This window comes from Enhydra lutris, unplaced genomic scaffold (assembly GCF_002288905.1).
Source record: "Enhydra lutris kenyoni isolate GAN:26980312 unplaced genomic scaffold, ASM228890v2 scaffoldscaffold5, whole genome shotgun sequence".
Taxonomy (NCBI): domain Eukaryota; kingdom Metazoa; phylum Chordata; class Mammalia; order Carnivora; family Mustelidae; genus Enhydra; species Enhydra lutris.
In genome coordinates, this window is record NW_019154089.1 from 6,288,343 (window position 1) to 6,302,427 (window position 14,085).

Here is a 14,085-nt window from a genome sequence, read left to right on the forward strand (position 1 = left end):
TCATTCCCGTGCCCGGGCGCACGCAGCTCTCACGCGTGCCCGCATACCCCGTGCGCACACGCATCCGTGGCGGGCACTGAGGGCGCAGCACGGTAAACGCGCGAGCCCGCAGGGGCTGGGGACCCGGGCCCAGGCCTGGGCGGTGTCCGGGGCGGGCTCAGGGGCGGAGCTCGCCGGTCGGGGCGCGTAGGGTCGGGGCGGGTCCGCGCCGCCGCTGTCCGCGCCGTCCCGCCCTCGGCCCGCTCGCTTCGTTGCTCTCACTGCAGCCCCCGCGGTAGCAGCCGCTGAGCCCGCCGCCGCCGCGGTTGAGGTAGGCCCCTCGGAGAGCGACCCGCGCTTTGCGGGCGCCGGGGGTCGCGGGCCTGGCCCCGGGGAGCTGACGCGGAGGCGGCGGGGGGAGGAGCGGGTGTGGGCGAGGGGCCGAGGGCCAGGCCCCAGGGAAGGAGCCGGGGCGCCCGGCGTGGGCCTGGCCGGTCCACGGCGGTCACAGCAGGCCGCGCGGGCCGGAGGCAAGCGGGCCGGGGAGGGGGAGCGGGAGGCCGGACGTCCAGGGACGCCTTCGGCTGGGACTGGAGCCTGCGGGGACCTGCGGGAACCTGCGGGCGGAAGGGCATGGGCCGCCGCGGGAAGGCCCGGCCGGCTCCAAGTCTAGGTGACCTTTCCCGGCGGCGCCCTCTGGCCCTGGATCCCGCCAGCGCGGGTCGGGAGGGGGACCGCCTTCCACCCACGCTCGCCGGGCTCGGCGCACGGACCTGTGCGGGCCATGCTGTCGCCGCGGGAATGAGTTCCTGTGACGACCGTGGCCCTTCGCTCCGTGTCCGGCGTGTCTGGTCCACGCCCAGAGAAGCTGGCGTCCGGCACTTGTCCGCGGGTGCCAGCTCCTTACCGAGCGGAACCGGAGGGTGAGAGTCGACTTAGGCCGCTGGGGCCTGGGCAGTAGGCTAGGCCTCAGGAGAGGACACCCCGTGGGGAGCGGTTGTGGCCTCCTTGGCCTTAGGAGGGATTCCTGGTTCGTTTGCTCATTCATTCACTGAGTGCGGTGGTGCTTTCACGAACTGGTTAAGAGCCCTTGCATTTCAGAGCTGCAGTCCTAGTGACTGGTCCAAGGTCACGCGGCTGGGACGATACCAAGCCTGGGTTTTCTCATCTGTGGCATAGGAGCAATTATAGCTCTCCTTCGTTGGGTCTTTGGGAAGAATGAAATGAGTTGCTTAGCGCAGAGCCTTAGATAAAAACCTTGACAGCCTTGAGGCTTTTAGGGAGGATTTATCCTATACTCTGCAGACCATTTTAACTCCACGTGGTGTTCTGGAAAGGGTTCAATAAACATAGCCAGCCCCTGTTATTTTAAACATTATTACTAAGCATTTATGTGCCAGGCATTGAGTAACTTTCAGGATAATTCATGAAAAATCCTGTAAGTTTATAGACAGACAAGGTCAGGCTGAAGCAGGAAGTTGCATGTGGGTGCAGATCTGAGGGAAGCCTAGCCCTTGACCAGCCCCAATTCTGTGGAGAGATAGAGAATGGACCCCTCCTTTGCCTAATACTCGGTTGGCAAGGCCAGGGCAAACTGCCCAGGACTAGCCTTGTTTCTCCACCCCGGCTCTGGACCGAGTTCTACAGGGTTCGGCTTAAGCCCTATGCAGCTTTGTTTTCAGTGCCTGGGGTGGTGCCACTTGGCGCACAGTAGACTTGAGAAGAGTCGATGGGGGTAGATGCACTCTTGAGAGGCAGCTCACCCTTCCTGATAGGAGGATAGCTTTTAGCATTGCAGCACATGGCTTATAGTAGGTGCTCATTAAGTATTTCTGAAATTATTGAACGGGCATATGTCGTGGCTGCAGGCCCCGACCATAGTCTCTTGATCTTGGACAACCTTTCTAAGGGACATGCACATCTCGTTCACTTCTAGAAAATAGCCTTGCTTAGCAGGGTCACACGTGTTTCAAGAGCTGCAGTGGAATGTACAGTCCTAGAGTGCTGAGAGGTGAAACTGTTTCCTAATTTGAAATAACTGTTTTAAACATGTTACCTTCATTCTGTGACTTTTCATGTCCTGTGGGAAACCTGTAGAACTGGTGTTTCTGGGCCTGCAGGGGAGGGTGACCCAGGTGAATGGGATTCTCCTCTAAGGTTTTGGGCCTGGTTGCTTTGCCCCCTTTCTTTCTTTCTTTTTTTTTAAATTGTTTTTTTTTAAGGTTTTATTTATTTGACAGAGCGAGAGATCACAAGTAGGCAGAGAGGCAGGCGGGGGGTGGGGGGGAAGCAGGTTCCCTGCTGAGCAGAGAGCCTGATATGGAGCTCGATCCCAGGACCCTGAGATCATGACCTGAGCTGAAGGCAGAGGCTTAACCCACTGAGTCACCCAGGCACCCCGCTTTGCCCCCTTTCTGATGGTGGGTGGGTTGGTAACTTCTGCTGGAGTTGTCCAGAGTAAAATGCTCAACCCTGCTCTCAGTTGGTTACTTAGTTTTATTTCTGTATTCTGTACTATAAGCAGGAGCTATCTGTAGACAAACACAGTGGCTTCAGGGGACCATATAGTAAGGAGTTGCCTGTGGGCTGCTGGTCCTGATGGGCGCTAGGCAGATGTGGGCAGTACCCTTCAAGCTGGTGGTAAGGAGGGACATTGACCCCCCATGTTTACCTGTAAGATGCTCCCAAGACACTGCAGTTCACTCTGTCCTTGGTGGAATTTCTCATGGCCTGACGTCTTTGTTGGTGGTGACTGAGAGAAGCCTGTGTGTGGTTGAGAGCCAGCCCAAGCCTGAAGGTAGCCCCTCAGGACGCTCAGAGGGTCTGTGGCCTTGGAGTTCCTCCAGACTCCTCTGGTAGCCACTGAGGAAATGTGACCAGTGGGATCCTCTGCTGGGCCTGGGCACCTTCCTCCTTTTGACTGCCTGCCCTCAGGGGGTGTGGGTATTGGGTATCCATGCCCTTTACCCAGAACTGTGCTGGAGAGAGGCTTGGAGAGCAGATTGCGTTCACAGCTTGGCTCTGACATGAGCCATGAGCCATTTGATCTAGTACAGGACAGGTCGCTGTCTTATTCCTCAGTTTCTCCACTGTGTCATCATCATCATCAAAACAGTCGTTCTTACTAGAGAGCCTGCTCAGCACCCTCCTAGGGGCTTCACATATGTTCTGTGACATTGAATCCACCATCCTACAAGCCTTGGGAGAGAGGTACCATTGCTTCCTTTTCGTGGGTCAGGAGGCTTGAGCACAGAGTTGGGACCAGGGCTGGCAGATTCACGCTGAGGTTGCCACACCAAAGGGCACTGTGATGAGCTAATAGATGTGAAAGGTAGACTCTGCTGTCCAGCAGGGGAGTGTTCTTTCACACTGATCCGAGTGAACCTGTGTATGGCTGGATGTAGGCTAGCTCGCTGTCAGCGGATTGCAGTCCGTGGAGTCACCCCTCTTTGTTGCAAAGACGATGACCCTGGGCGAATTAGGAGAAAGGTTAGTTTTTCCTGGAATGAGGTAGGAGGCATTCTAGGACTTACGTGGAGAATATTCAGCTAAATAGTACCTCATTGTCGTCAGGGAGGACTTTGGACCCTGTGGTTGAGGGTGACCTTTTGATAACTTGCATAGCACCTGTAATTATACTAGGAAATCTATAAAATGCAAACCTATAACAAAACACTATCTGTGGTTGTTGCATACCTCTCAGGTACCATTTACTGTAGTAAGTGTTTTATGTTAATAATCTAATTCATTTCTCACAGCGATGCTGAGACAGGTACTCCTTCCCCATACTAGAGCTGAAGAAAAGTGAGACTTGTCTTGCCCAGGTTACGTATTTAGAGAGTTGTGGAGTGATATTGGAACTCAGGGCTGCTTGACTCCCAAATCTACCTGCCCAAGCACTATTTTTTTTTTTTTAAGATCTTATTTATTTATTTGACAGTGAGAGAGATCACAAGTAGGCAGAGAGGCAGAGAGAGAAAGGGAAGAAGGCTCCCTGCTGAGCAGAGAGCCCGATGTGGGGCTCGATCCCAGGTCTCTGAGATCATGACCCGAGCTGAAGGCAGAGGCTTAACCCACTGAGCCACCCAAGCGCCCCAGCACTGTCTATTTTAACCCCACTAGGTCAAGCCAGGTAGCAAGGCTCCAGGGAACTTGAGGAGTCTGAGGCCAGGCAGGAGCCCTGGGTGCACCTGGGACTCAGACTTGGCATGTTGCCTGCCAGCTCAGGCCTTTCTTCCCTTGATGGGTGGAGAGGCAAGCAGGGTGTCCCCAAGTCAGTTACATTGTCTTGAAGCTTCTTATGGAAGGCTTTGCTGGGGTGGCCTACCTCCCAGAGTGTTTTAAAATAGAAGCAACTGCCTAGGAAGCTGGGCTGCCCAGTGTGAGACTGTCGTGGAGTGGGAGGGAAGGACAGCTGCACTGGGAACACAGACTTGCTACCCAGAGCGCAGGACGTTGGCTTTGCCAGCCCCCTGTAGACCTAACCAGAGGCTGCCTTTATCGTGAGAAAGTGTGTGTGAGATGGGGGTGTGTGGGGAGGCTTCTGATGGTGTTGGCCCAATATATTGGCTTTCAGAGCTGGGCTGGCCTCCTACTGGGGAACTTGCTTTTCCTGGTCCCCAGACTTAGGGGGAGGTGCTTTTATTGGAATCCCTGGCTGGTCTGATGCTCCTCCTGTAAGCTGGCCCAGTTCTGCTCAGACAAACCACCTCTAATGCTGTTAAGAGAAACAGCAGAGCCAAAGGCTTTCCTGCAGTTTTCCTTTTCTGAGGGAAATTCAGGATGGTGATGGTGATGGAGGTGATTGCTGTGTTGGTCAGGGTCCTTGCAGGGATCAGGTGCAAACTTATGTGCAGTAATCAAAGAAAGCATAATGAAGGGATCATTTGCAAAGGTGTGAGGAGGGTGTGGAACACCTGACAAGTGATGTGTGTCCCTCCTACCCCCTACTCTGGGTCCTTTGGAACCTGGACGGGGCCCCTTGGCAGGAGCTGTGGCCTTGGAAAGTAATCCGAGCCCACCTGAGGCCAGTAGGGAGGGAGCTTGGGGAATGAATACCCCAGCCTCTCTCTCCCATCTTCTTCTGGTGCCTCCTGTTGGCAAAAACCAACCATCCTGTGATAGCAGTCCATAATGATCAGCTCTTGAGGCATAGAACAGGATGGAGGTGGAAAGTGGATCTGGAGGAGCAAACAAAGACTATCCAGAATGGGGACACCTGGGGGGCTCAGTCGGTTAAGTGCATCTGCTTTCAGCTCGGGTCATGATCCTGGGGTCTTGGGATGGAGTCCTGCATCGGCCTTCTTGCTCAGGAGGGTCTGCTTCTCCCTCTGCCTGCTGTTCTCCCTGCTTGTGCACACGCTCTCTCTCTCTCTGACAAATGAATAAATAAAATATAAAAAAAAAAGAATATGCAGAATAATGGATTATGATTAGCACTGCTGTTTATGGAGCACTCACTGTGTGCCAGACATTCCTACATGTCCTGCCTGCCTACCTTACTTCATCTTTGCAGTAATTCTGGTAGAAAGGCACTGTTGTTAGCCCCATTTACAGATGAGCAAAATGAGACCCTGGGAATATAAGTTTATCAAAGTCTTGTCCAAAGTTACACAGCTGGTAGAGGCTGGTGCTGGTAGAAGCCCCGCCAGTCTCATAGCTCTTTCTAGCAGTCACTGGACCTTGCTGCCTGGGCACCCGGATGGGCTGGGAAATGCCATGGCAGGGTGGCTCCTGCTGTTTAGGTTCTAGCCCTCTTGTACCCTTGCTCTCGATGATGGTGTCTCTCAACACATTAACCTTGCCCAGAAGACTTTCCTGACTGAGCTGAATGCTACCCTGTTCCCTGTGTCAGCCGCTGCAGTGGTTGTCCCCTCTCCGAGGGTACCTGGATCCTTCTGCCTCTGCCGACGAAAGTGCTGTGCTGCCTGTTAAGTTAGGCTAGGAAGGGCGGAGAGGGAGGGAAGAAGGCTTTGGAACAGGTAGCTCAGGCCATTCTCAGGTACGCTAAAGTTAGGGAATTCTGTCTTCTGCCTCCTGATAAGGGTGGCCTGAGCCCCAGGTGGTCACCTGGGAGTAGAATGTGCCCCTGATAGGCCTTGCCTGTTAACCCTGCCATCTCAGTGTAGTTTGAGTCTGTTCTTGGAACCGGGATAGATAACTTTCCACATGGCTTTTCCTTTTGGCACCTGCACTGCAATTGCCTTTTAGAATGTGGTTTCTTGTAGCATCGTGAAGCCAGCATAGCTCAATTTCACACACATTGGTTGGAGTTTTTAGTTTCCTGTTCTTAAAAAAATTACCAATATATACCAACAACTTAAATAATGAAGTGGAACAAACATTGAAAATCCCATTTTAACTCCACTCCTTCCTTAAGCCCCTTTTCCTTTCTAAGCAGCTCCCAGGCAGCCGCAACCTACAGATGGGCTTACAGCTTTTCCATCATATGCAAATGTATGAACATATGAACACGTATGTGAAAGGGTTTTCCTCTAGTAACATGGAATTACACATTGTGACTAATTTTTTTTCATTTAACTACAGCTGGCCCTTGAGCAGCATGGGGTCAGGGGTGCTTACCCCCCATGCAGTCGAAAATCCTTGTACGACTTTTGACTCCCTCCAGATTTAGCTACTAATAGCTAATAGCTACTGTTGACCAGAAGCCTTACAGGTAATATATAGTCAATTAACACATATTTTGTATGTTATATATATTATATTACAGTAGACTAAGCTAGAGAAAAAATATTAAGAAAACTGTAAGGAAGAAAAAATACACTTACAGTACTAGACTGTATTTGTTGAAAAAAATCCACATAAAAGTAGATTTGTTCAAATCTGTGTTGTGCAAGGGTCAGCTGTGTATAAAACATAGCTTTCTTTGCCACCAAGCATAAACCCATCTCATTCTTTTTGATTACCACGTGATACTCCTTAGTTTGCAAGCCCTCTGATTTTATTCATTCGTTTCCCTGTTGGCCATTTACATTGCTTTTGGCTTGTGTGTTGTCAATCATGCTGCCGTGAGCACTCTCATGCACCCGTCTTTGGGTGCCTTGGGTGGGTTCCTCATGGTTGAATTGCCACTAGGTTAACGTATGCCCACTTAGGCACTGGCCAGCCCCTGTCTCCAAAGGGACTGTCCTGTACAGAGTACTTAACACTTGGCGTGAGCAGGACTCACCATTTTCCATACCAGCAGTGGATGTTCCCATATACGTTTTTGCCAGTTTGTTGAGTGAACCTCTCAAACACAGATATGTCATTCACTTTAAAGTGGCTCCCTGAGGCCATTAGAATAAAGTCCACACCTTGTTCTGAGGTCAGAAGTGGCAGTGATCCCTTCTGAGGGCACTGGGTCTCCTCAGCCCGAGTGGAGCTCCCCTTAGGCCACGGTGGGGGTGGAGGGTGCTGGATGTGGGTCTCTCCACCCCCTCTCCCTGGTCGCCTTGCACCTTCCCTGTAGAGGGAGAGCCTGCTGCCTGGCTACATTGTCATTTACTTAGACCCTCTTGTCGGTTACTAAGTTTCTATTTTTTTTTCCTCCTACTATAAAAATACTTTCTTGCTCCTTGCACATTTACGCATTAAACAGGCATTTATATTGAATATCTGCTACGTGCCAGGGCTTGTCATCTTTGACACATAGCTTTTTACATATTTTGGATAAATTTAGGCATGACAGGCTCTGGGATGCTTTGAGTTCAAGGTATGATTTGGGGGTAGGTGTGCACTGTGGGAGTGTTGGGGGTGCTAGGAACAGAGCAGCGTCACTGCCAGGCAACTGATGAGTCAAGGAAGCCGAGTCCCCCCAAGGCAGAGGTTATGTAAGTGTTATGCAGGCCATGCTGGACGATATACTATCTCTACCCTTCCAGCTTCCAGTATGGGCTGGATTTTCATTCCTCAGCTGGAGTGGAGCTTACATAATCCGTTCAAGGTCAGCCAGGGTATGGTTGGGTAGGTAGCCTAGCAGGCAGTGGAGGGTCACCAGGGGCTCCTGTCTCCTGCTGTGACTTACTAGTCTTTCTCAAAGTCATCAGTGACTGGGGATGGGTCTGTTCAGCCCAATCCTGTCCATCCCTTGTGTTCCACATATCCTCGGGAACCAGGCTCCCAGGCTCCCAGGCAGACAGCTGGGTTCCTGCTTTCCCTAGGCAGCTTTCTGGCATCTGGCCAGGGCTTGCTGCCTTCCTATGTCAGAGTGCCCCACTTCGTGCTCAGTCCCCAGAGCCTGGGCTTCTGAAGGCACATGGGGTGGATGCTGCAGAGACAGATGGTGAGCGATTTGGAACTAATCTGGGTGGAGGTAGGGGCTGGGGCCAGGGTTCAGCTTCGAGTCAGCACAGGCGGGAGGTTACTGAGAAAGCAGGATGCCAAGCTCTCTTCCCTCTGGTCCTGGCCTGAGAAAACATGAATGGGAATTGTAATTTCTACACCAAAATTGTTTTTGCAGTGGGTACTGAGGACTGTGTAAAAATGGGCATATCCTGGGTGCTGTTGGCAGTTGTAAGAAAGCGGAATCTTGGCCCTTGCCTCAGTCCTCCAATAAATGCAGAAGGAGACTGGGTGGGGAGAGCAGAAGATGGCACCAAAAGCACAGGGAAGCTGCATTTCACAGCACTTGGGGGCTTTCTGTAAGGGGAGTCATCCTCTTGCCTTTTTTGGTGGGTGTGTGCTCAGGTCCAGGAGTGGGTTTGGCTCCCACTCAGCTGGGGGTTGCTCTGCATCTTCCCTGCCAGGGGCTGAGCAGGAGCCACATGGAGAGCCTGGCCTGATCCACGCTCCCTCTGTGCCCCCAACTCCTTTGTCTTTAGAGGGTAATCTCTTTAATGGCCACAGCCATGTACTTTAGGGTGATATTTGCTGGCAGTGGAGTGGGGTTTTTTTGACAGGTGGCTTTACTTGTTCGGTTTTGGGAATTAGTGACGAGCGAGATTATTTTGGGAGCATTAAATGATGAGTGATCTGCCTTTTCCCTGAGGGGCAGACAAGTCCAAATATGAAAGCTGTTCCTGTCTGGTGAGGTGGGTCCTAGAGCCAGCAGAGGGTACTTGGGAAGGCCCTGGCGCCTGAGATACAGCGTGGTCTTAGCTCATCTGGAGATATTGTCACTGTACTGTTCCTCCCCTTACCCGGGGCTGAGTTTGTGGCCCAGTGGGGGGAAGGCAGCTCTGAAGAGGGGTGCTCAGTCCACTGATTCCTGTTAGCATTGTTTGGGGTGGAGAATGCTGTGGGCCCTTAGCTGAGATGTTGTGCAGATTTCCTTGGGGCTGCATAACTTCAGCCTTGGACACAGGGTTGTTTCATTCCTTCTCCTTGGAGGAAACCAGGGCAATCTGTGGCCAGAACATATGCCGTATGCTGGCGTTATTCTGTTCTGGAGGACCTGGTGGATGGTTTCCTGCTCTGTCTCAGGGGTGGATGTGTCTGTGAGGTTTGTTTTGGGTGGAAGGGGAACAGGTCAGGAGACAGGAGTCCCCAGACTTGAAACAGCCAATGGGGACAGCCTAAAATGGATCTTCCCCCATGTTCTTTGTGCCTGACCCTAATGTGGACTGAGCTATCCATGGTTCTAGCTTGATCATGTGCAAGAAATAACAAGAGCAACAAAAATAGGATAGCATAAACAGCTCACTGGGCTGCTCCACTCCGCTCTGCTCTGACACAAAAGTGAGGTGAAGCAGAATTAGTAAAACCTCTGAAAAATGTAAAATAGGACTTGGACCACAGTTTTATAATTGTGGTAGTTTGTAGTTGTTTATTTTCTAGTGCACTCATTGCTTCTTGCAGTGTCTTGGAAATTAAGGCTTAGGTCAGCAGTGCGGCTTCATTTGGGTTACTGTCCCCCTGGGGTCACTTGAACCACTTTCATTGGGTTCCCACTTACCGGGAACATGCCATGCAGGTGTTTGTTTGTGTGAATACATACATATGTGATTTCACGTGGGGTATATGCAGATTCAGTTTGGCAATTTAGGCATACTGTATTTTAAAAATTAATGGAACCATCTGTGGGTTTATTGGATTTCCACTAATTGAGGCTAATGATTCTGGAAATGGAGAAGATGCATGTGATGGTTGCTGTCTCGTGGCTTCTCTCCGCCTCTGTGTGTGCTGCCCTGGGTTAGGATTTTAATGCTGTGGAAGTACTGCGTCATAGCAAAGCCTCCCAGGGACACAGTGTGATCTTTAGGGCAAGGACTATTTGAACTACTCACCTTCCTTGAACACTGAGATGTTTAATAAATGCTTGTTGACTGACTTAGGATATACAACAATTTCAAGTAGTACTTTGATAGTTTATTTTATTTTATTTTATTTTTTAAAGATTTATTTATTTATTTGATAGACACACACACACACACACACACACACACACACACACACACACACAGAGTGAGAGAGGGAACACAAGCTGAGAAATGGGAGAGGGAGAAGCAGGCTTCCCGAGGAGCAGGGAGCCTGATGCGGGGCTCAATCCCAGGACCCTGGGATCATGACCTGAGCCAAAGGCAGACACTTAACGACTGAGCCACCCAGGTGCCCTGCTAGTTGGTTTTAAAGATTTATTCATTTATTTTATAAAGAGAAAGAGCATAGGAGAGTGGGGGAGAGGGGAGGGGCTGAGGGAGAGGGAGAGAAGCAGACTCCTTGCTGAGCATAGAGCTCCATCTCAGGACCCTGAGATCATGGCCTGAGCTGAGATCAGGAGTTGGGTGCTCAACTGAGCCACCAAGTGCCCCTGATGGTTTTCTTTCTCCCTTCCTCCTTCCCTTCCCTCCTTTCTTTTTTAAATATTTTATTTATTTATTTGAGAGAGAGGGAGAGAAAGCATGAGCAGGGGAAGGGGCAGAGGGAGAAGCAGGCTCCCTGCTCAGCAAAAGGGCCTGATGTGGGACTTGATCCCAGGACCCTGAGACCATGACCTGAGCGGAAGGCAGAGGCTTAACCCTCTGAGCCACCCAGGCACCCTTGATAGTTGATTTTAAAAATAAAGTCCCATTGCAGCTCAATAAATATTTGCATTTATTTTTCAGGCTTGTGTGTAGTTTTGTTTCCTTCCACGTGGAGAGTTGCCTAATTGTTAGGTTTTGCTTTATTCTGTGTGAAGAATATGATACTCAAAAAGTGGGTTTCTCTGAAGTGCAGTTTTTTGAAAAGTTACATTCATTTTGGCACATAGTAGGTACTCTGTATTTTGTTGAATGAATGAAATCAGAACCATTTGGAAAATAAGCTGGCCTGAAAAAGCTCTGATTTCTCTTCATCACATTTAATGTCATAGTAGCCGACATTTTGTAAGAAGATACATTTTATTGGCAAGAGTCCTGCAGTTCACCAAAGTAACTGGCTCATAGGAATGTGTCATTGACAATTCATTCAGCAAATATTTACTGACTCCTGTTATACTCTGGGCTTATGCTCATCCTGGGGATGCCAAGAAGAGATCTAAAGGCAGGCTGATCTGCTATCAACAAAAACTTGTTAGGTATCTCAACCTCTGGATACAAGGAGAAGCTTGAGATATAAGGCTTCTCTGTGCACATCTGGAACTCTGTGCTGATGATTTTTATTGGTGGTTAATTATAGCTAATAATTTTTATTGATGGAAAACTAATTTCCCTAATTACTGAATTATTTCTTCTGGTGATTCTTTTTCTTGTAGCAGAAGATGGCCGTGCCTCCCACGTATGCTGATCTTGGCAAATCTGCCAGGGATGTCTTCACTAAGGGTTATGGTGAGTGTTTCAGTTCACAGGCTGGATTGGCATGTTTGGGATTTCACCCATCACATTTTGAGAGACTCGGGTCAGTCGGCTCTTACAACTTTCATGTTAGGGAAAATAAGACAAGCTTTTGATGGCTGGTGAAGTAGTTTTGGTTTGTGCAGCTGGTAGGGGCAGGCTCATGAATTACTACAGGCAAGCAGACGTTCTGAGTTCCTCTCCCATGGGTGGGAGCAGCTCTGTGTATGCCGTTGCAGTGGAGTGTGATTTCTAAATGTGGCCTGTCCTTTGGCATTGCTCATGCTGTCATGCACCTTTTCCTCACATTCTGCTGGGAGTGCAGGTCGGGCTCTGCGGGGTGCTGTGCCTTTTCTTTCTGCCACTGTTTGGTGCCTCCTGAGCTCCACACGTAGGCAGGCAGCAGCGGAGACAGGCTCCCTACACACTCATGGCATTTTGGAGCAGCAGGAGGGAGGCAGAGATGCTACTCTCAAGTTAGTTATTTAACCTATTAACAGTTACCATCTCCTTTCTTTAGGATTTGGCTTAATAAAACTTGACTTGAAAACAAAATCTGAGAATGGACTGGTAAGTTGTCTGACCGACACGGAGTATGGGTGTTTATTGTAGATCAGTAAGTAACTGCCATGTCCTGGGTGGCAGAGCCAAATGAAAGGCCCTTTTTGGTTGTGGTGGGTTGTGGTTGTCACATTCATTGCAACCTCTATGGGATGGTTGATCCAGGGGAACCCTGCTGACAGATCCCCAATTTAACAGCTTTGTATACTTAATTGACAGGCCTCAGTTTTGTTTTTCCTTGTTTCTTATATTAAAACTGACTTGTTTTCAGGATGCATTGGTGGCTTAGTTGGTCAAGTGTCTGATTTCAGCTCAGGTCATGATCTCAAGGTCCTGGGATCAAGCCCTGCATCACCTGCTTCTTCTTCCTCTGCCCCTCCCCCAATTGTGCATGCTCTCTCTCTCTCTTTCTCAAGTAAATAAATAAAAATCTTTAATAAAAAATTTTTACTGGTTTTCAATGCCACATAATTAGTTAAAAAAAAAACCTTAGTAGTTCCCTTTTTTTTTTTTTTAAGATTTTATTTATTTATTTGACAGAGAGAGATCACAAGTAGGCAGAGAGGCAGCCAGAGAGAGAGGGGGAAGCAGGCTCCCCGCCAAGCAGAGAGCCCAATGTGGGACTTGATCTTAGGACCCTGAGATGATGACCCGAGCTGAAGGCAGAGGCCCAACCCACTGAGCCACCCAGGCACCCCTCCCTTTATTTATTTATTTATTTTTTAAGATTTATTTATTTTAGAGAAAGAGTGCGTACACAAGCTGGGGAAGGGTAGAGGGAGAGGAAGAGAATCTCAGAGAATCTCAAGTGGACTCCTGCTGAGAGTAGTGGGGTTGGATCTCATAACCCTGAGATCATGACCTGAGCTGAAACCGAGTGTTGGATGCTTAACTGACTGAGCCACCCAGGTGCCCGTTAGCAGTCCCTTATAGATTGTGCTTGTGGCAGTTGTTGGAAGGAGGAAGTTTTGGGGCTATCTACTGCAGTGTCATCTTTAGCTCAGTGCTTTTTCTATTTGGATGGAAGGGGGATTGCCTTCCTGTCTAGACTAAAGCATTACCAGGGAGGAAGGAAGTTGTCTCCTGGTGAAGAATTCCCCCAAAAGAGTCCTTTAATCAACAGACTTCTTTCACCCCATCTGCATTTAAATATTGAATTATAGGAGTAGCTTTAGCCCCCGCCCCACACATCCTTACATAAGGGGAAGTATGTTCTGTTTATGGTGGCATCGTGCTGGTGTACAGGCTGTGACTCTCTCTCTCCTTTAAAGGAATTTACAAGCTCAGGTTCAGCCAACACTGAGACCACCAAAGTGACGGGCAGTCTGGAAACCAAGTACAGATGGACCGAATATGGTCTGACGTTTACAGAGAAATGGAACACTGACAACACGCTAGGCACAGAGATCACTGTGGAAGATCAGGTAATGGTCACCCGGGAAAAGACATAGTTTTACTCATTGACATCTGTTGCCCTGCCTTTTGACTAAACCTGGCAAATTTTTTTCCGTTCAGCTTGCACGTGGACTGAAGCTGACCTTTGATTCATCCTTCTCACCAAACACAGGGTAAGAATCTCATGTGGGTTTTTTTGTTTGTTTTTTAAAGCAAGGACATTTAGCCATGTGTTACAGTAAGATTCTGGGCTGCCCGTTGTGGTTCTCCTGGCTTCATTTGTGGCGGGCTGTAGGACTTGTGGTCCAATAATGCTTTTTCACGTGAGTGAGGCTGCTGCTAATACAAATGGCCAAGGCTGCAGGGCAGTGGTGAGGTTTGGAAGCGGGGACTAAGC

General features: G+C 49.7%; 1 protein-coding gene across 3 annotated transcripts in view; it reads left to right on the forward strand.

Annotated features, from left to right (window-relative positions):
- Positions 1 to 250: 250 nt before the first annotated feature.
- LOC111141207 (voltage dependent anion channel 1) overlaps positions 251 to 14,085 on the forward strand; it is a 28,786-nt gene continuing 14,951 nt past the window's right edge. The window contains exons 1-5 of one of the 3 annotated variants that reach the window (XM_022493612.1): positions 251 to 310; positions 11,654 to 11,726; positions 12,253 to 12,302; positions 13,565 to 13,717; positions 13,809 to 13,861. In XM_022493612.1, coding sequence (XP_022349320.1) covers positions 11,660 to 11,726; positions 12,253 to 12,302; positions 13,565 to 13,717; positions 13,809 to 13,861 — 323 coding nt within the window. In that variant the 5' untranslated portion in view covers positions 251 to 310; positions 11,654 to 11,659. Of the gene's footprint in view, positions 311 to 3,112; positions 3,190 to 6,552; positions 6,656 to 11,653; positions 11,727 to 12,252; positions 12,303 to 13,564; positions 13,718 to 13,808; positions 13,862 to 14,085 lie in introns of those variants that run through there. The other 2 variants (XM_022493614.1, XM_022493613.1) reach the window with 2 other exon arrangements.